General features: G+C 39.4%; 1 protein-coding gene across 1 annotated transcript; it reads left to right on the top strand.

Moving 5' to 3' along the window:
- The first annotated feature begins 566 nt into the window (after positions 1–566).
- On the top strand, positions 567–917 carry LOC114735072 (uncharacterized). Its single transcript, XM_028922729.1, has one exon. It carries the CDS (start codon positions 567–569, stop codon positions 915–917), a length of 351 nt encoding a protein of 116 aa, XP_028778562.1.
- The last annotated feature ends 4,084 nt before the right edge of the window (positions 918–5,001 follow it).

Genomic DNA, 5,001 nt, shown 5'->3' with positions numbered 1-5,001 from the left:
GCTCAAAAGCTTAAGAGCAAAACTCTCTACCACATTTGGGACCCACCGCATCTATGTAGAATATGTGCTGACCAAGTGATTAGATGGTGCATTCCTGAAGTAGAGGCTCAGTCTATCTTGGAAGCTTGCCATAATACCTTATGTGCGGGCACTTTAGTGCTAGAAAAATAGCTAGGAAGGTGCTAGATGCAGGTTTTTATTAGCCCACCCTGTTTAGAGTTGTATTCACTTTTTGTAAGGCATGTGATAAATGCCAACGATTTGGGGGGTTAGTGGAAGGAATGAAATGCCACAGCAACCCATCTTGTTCTGTGAGATCTTCGATGCTTGGGAAATAGACTTTATGGGTCCCTTTCCACCTTCTCACAGTTACACATACATCCTCCTAGCTGTAGGTTACTTCTCTAGGTGGGTAGAAGCCATCCCCATATGAAAGGATAATACACCTACGGTTTCCAAATTTCTGAAGTATACTATCTTTAGTAGATTTGGAGTGCCTAAGGTGCCAATCAGTGATCAGGGAACCCACTTCTGCAACAAGTTACTCAATAACTTATTGGCTAAATATGGGGTTTCCCATAAAGTGTCCACCCTATACTACCCTCAAACCAATGGCCTGGCTGAGCTTACACAAGACGCTAATAGGGATGTCTCTGTATCAGATCATCTATGAGAAGTCCTGTCACGTTTCAATGGAACTGGAGCACAAATCATACTGGGCGGTTAAGAGCTACAATGCTGATTTGGAGGAAGCTGGCCTGAATCGACTCCTTCAAAATCAAGAACTTGAAGAAATAAAGTTAGATGACTACAACAGCTCAGACATCTACAAGCACAAAACTAAGCTTGTTCACGATGCCAACATCTTGAGAAAGCAGCTAAAGAAGGGTGACAAGGTGTTGAGGTATCAAGCTTGATTCAAATTCAAGAAGGGTAAGTTCAAGATGAGTTGGATGGACCCTACATTGTGACGAAAGTGCATAGCTTCGAGATGATAGAGCTAAAGGAGAAGGCCATAGGAAAAATGTTCCAGTGCAACGGTCATTTCCTTAAGCTCTATGAAAAGCCCACATTGCCTTCTTAAGGCCAGGTCGTCCGTTTCCTTTGTCTCTTACTTTTCGCATGAATTTACTTGTACTCAAATTATCTTGCTATGATTATTTGAGATTGTGAAAGGGATGTCCTCAGTAGGAGTAGTTTTAAATTCTGTTGTTTTGTTTGTTTTGAATAATCTCCCCTAGCCTTGAGTTTGATGTGACTGTGATTTTGCTTCTTTTCTTTCACCACCATACACTTAATTGCATTCATGATTTTTCCCATCCTTGCGCTTAGCTCTTTTCATTACATTCATGATTTTTCCCATCCTTGCACTTAGCTCTTTTCTTCTCTCTAGACGGGTAATGTGTTGTGCTTCAATCCTAAATTAAACTTCACAACTTCCACCTTCATTGTTTTTTGTTTTTGGGCTTTGTGTTTTGGTATGTGACTGTGTGCTGCAATGCAGATATTGCTTTGAGTGTGTGAGGGGGAGGTTTAAAAGTGGTTTTGTGAAGTGTTTATTGGGTTATTCCTTGTTATGGGTGGTTTTGGTTAAACTTGCCAAATTTTTTTGAAAATTTTGAAACTTTTGAAAGTTTTTCCCTATCTTCCATCACTTGTTTTTGAAGTTTTGTATTAAATTGTTGAGAATTTGGTGATGAATTGCTGAGTAGGGTTGTTTTGATAGGTTTTTTGGTAAGTGGTTTTGGTATAGAGTCTTTATTTTGAGGTTTTTTAGGGTCTAAAGTGTCAAAGACCTCTCCGTGACCCCCGATCACGACTTAGCTGCTTTCAAGTTACAATCTGGAGGTTAGTCTAAGGAGGGGAGCTCTCTGTGTGTTGAAGTCACAACCTCGCTATCTCAGGTTGCGACTTGGGAAAGAAACTGGGTAAAGGCTCTATGTGAGTTAAGGTCACAACCTCACTGTCTTCAGGTCACGACGTGGAGCCTTTTTGAAACCCTAAACCCTCCTCTATCTACCGAAGTCACAACCTCACACACCTCAGGTCATGACCTGACATGAAAAGTTAGGATTTTTCCATGAGTTCACCTCTTTACCCTTACTTATTTCCACCCTAATTATCTTTTTGAGACTTGAACCTGCCCTGGATTCCAACCCTGTTTGCCCCAGGGACCCAAAACCCTAAATCCGTCTTATAGAATCACACAACCCTTCCTCTAACCCTTCTCTAACCACAACGCCTCATCTCCCTTCAACTCGCCCTCCACTCTCAGATTCTTCAATAGCCGCATCTTTTCAACTTCCCTCTAAAGTCACAACTGCTCAACTCCTACTTAACAGTTTGTTCCCTCTATAAATGTCTACTTGCACCTGTTCCTCGTCTCTTTCAATTTCTAAGTGCCTCCACTCTGAGATTCCCTTCCTGTAGTTTGAAATCAAGCCTCCTTTATACCCTTGTGCTCAATTATTCCATCCTTCGTCTCTCTTAAGGTCTGTTAGATCTTCTCTTTTTGTTTTTAGTTTTGTTGTTCTTCTTGTTTAGTTTTCTGCGTTTTAAAGGAGTAGGGAGTATTTCTCTTGCTAGGGTTTTGATTTTGATTGAGTGGAGTTTTGGCAGGATGTTTAAAATGCTGTTTAACTAGTTTTGTAATTGCTTGGGATCACTTTTTCTGTAAAATATTTGGTTTTCAGAAAATTGGTTCGTTTTGCATTTTCTAAAATTTTTGGGTTCAGGTTACGTCCTCATTGTTTTCAAGTCGCGACCTTAAGCCTTTTTGAACCCAATTTGTTCCTTTTATTTGTTGAACTCGCGACCTCACTGTCCTTCAGGTCGTGACCTGAGCTCCAGAGGAGATTTTAAACCTTTGATTCACCCCTGTTGTTTCTAGACTGCAATTTCTCAATGGATTTTCACTTTACCTATTGAGGATTTGCAAGAAATTGATTTTAGGCAATTGAAAATTATGAATGCTTTGGTTTTCTCATGATTTTCCTAATGGTTTTAAACTGCAAGTGTCCTGATTGAGCTCAAGATATTATTATCTTTTCATTACTTTATCCATGATTTTGTGGTATTTTCTGGCCCTTTTCAATGATAATTGTGCTTAATTTAGATTAAGAGTCTTTACTTTAAGTTAGTGTCATTTTGAGGATTAAATTGTCATAATTGGTTGTTAATTGGATTCAATTGATTTCTAGGACAATTGATACTTCAATTTGTTGCTTTTTTATTGTAGGACACTAAAGATTGGGGCCAGAATTGGAGAACTCAAGGCAAAAGAAGCAAGAGAAGATCCTCTGCCTAAGTTCGCCGCGGCCAACATCTCACTTCGCCGCGGCGAAAACCCATCCGTGAAGACAGGTCTCTGCCATGTTTCGCCGCGGCGAACCTCTCAAATCAGCAAATCTCAGACCCGACCATTTCAGGAAATTTTGACCTACCCAGCCCCAAGAACCGACCCATGCACGCAAGTTTTGGGTTAGAAACCCTATTTTGGGTATGATGACATGAGATGATCATTATTCAGCCACCACCTTCGTATCTTTCATCCTCTTCTCTCATTTCACCTCAGAAACCCTAATCCCATTTCCATTTCTTCCATCTGCTGCTGCCATGGCTGAAGAACAATATCTAGTTGGAGTTGGTTCAAGAGTTATGACTAGCTAAGCTTCTCAACTCTTGAATATGGTGGAAGGAGCATGAGTTCCAAGAGCTTCAAAGGGGAGTTAGCTTCATCTATGAGTTCTAGTTCTTTATTTATGAATTTCTAGGTCTAGGATTTGTAAATTTGAGCTGAACTATTTTGATTATGGTTGTAATCAATTCTGGATGATCATTTTGTGTATTGGATTAGTTAATGTTGAATTTAAGCTTCAATATATGTGGTTACATATATGTTTCTATGCATCTCTTTTGATACTCTCTGTCTTGCATGGTAATGTGTGATTGTTGAGTTGATCTGGGCTTGCATTTAACCAAGTGCATTAAATAATCTTAATACACACACCAAGTGAGCTTAATAGGATCTTATGAAATGGGTGACATTGATTAAGATCCTAGACTTAAAGAGTTCTTTAAGGTTTTCATTTAGAAGACTTGGTGATTTCTACTCCCAAAATTATTTTGAACCATGATTGCTTCAAAATTGTATTCAAGAGATTTCATATCATTAACTTCACTTCATTACCACTATCTTAGAAAAATCCAAAAACATAGTAACTTAGATTAGCATTAATTGCATTTAGTTTTGGCATTTCATTAATGGTTAAAAACACCAAAAACCCCTTTTTCATTACTCTGCATAGCATTAATCTAACTTAGACATCTAATTTAGGCTCCCAAAAGAGAACGACCCGAGTTTGCACTACTGCATAGCTTGGAAAAATTTTTGAGCGAGAACCTCTAAGCGAACGATAAAAAAAAGCTCTCTTTCAAGTGGCGTCGTTGCCGGGGAGCCAAGAAATTGGTTCTCTAGGTTAGCTTGTGCTATTTGATTGACTTTTGAGGTTTTTGATCTTTATAGGTAGCATTTACGGTAGTTTAGTTGCATATTTGTTCATAGTATAGGTTTTCATCTTGCATAGCATCAAAATTTTTGGAAATACAAACAAATATACTGATTTTCTTGATTTTCAGCATCTCTCACGTTGCATCAGTGAAGTCCAGTGTCTGATAAGCACTCTGTCAACTTTCGCCACGGCCAACATTACCTTTCGCTGCGGCCAACCTTTTGAATTTCTGAGGGAATCCTCTCGGGACACATTAGCCGCGGCCAACTTGTTCTTTCGCCGCGGCCAAATATTTGAAAAACCGAAGGATTTCTCTCGGGATACTTTCGCCGCGGCCAACCCCTGTTTTTGCCGCGGCCAACTCTGTCACACCTTACTTATATAATACCTTAGCATTCATTTAGAACCATTCCAGACTACTTTGGATGGTCTTAAGCTTAAAAATTTCAATTTGGACGTTAATTTTTGGAAAATTACTGTTCACTGTCCA

The sequence above is a fragment of the Neltuma alba genome, unplaced genomic scaffold (genome assembly GCF_004799145.2).
Source record: "Neltuma alba isolate B1F8T4 unplaced genomic scaffold, ASM479914v2 tig00002663_pilon, whole genome shotgun sequence".
In the NCBI taxonomy this organism is placed as follows: Eukaryota; Viridiplantae; Streptophyta; class Magnoliopsida; order Fabales; family Fabaceae; genus Neltuma; species Neltuma alba.
Note: the sequence above shows the minus strand (reverse complement) of the source record. Positions and strands in the feature narration are given on the sequence as shown.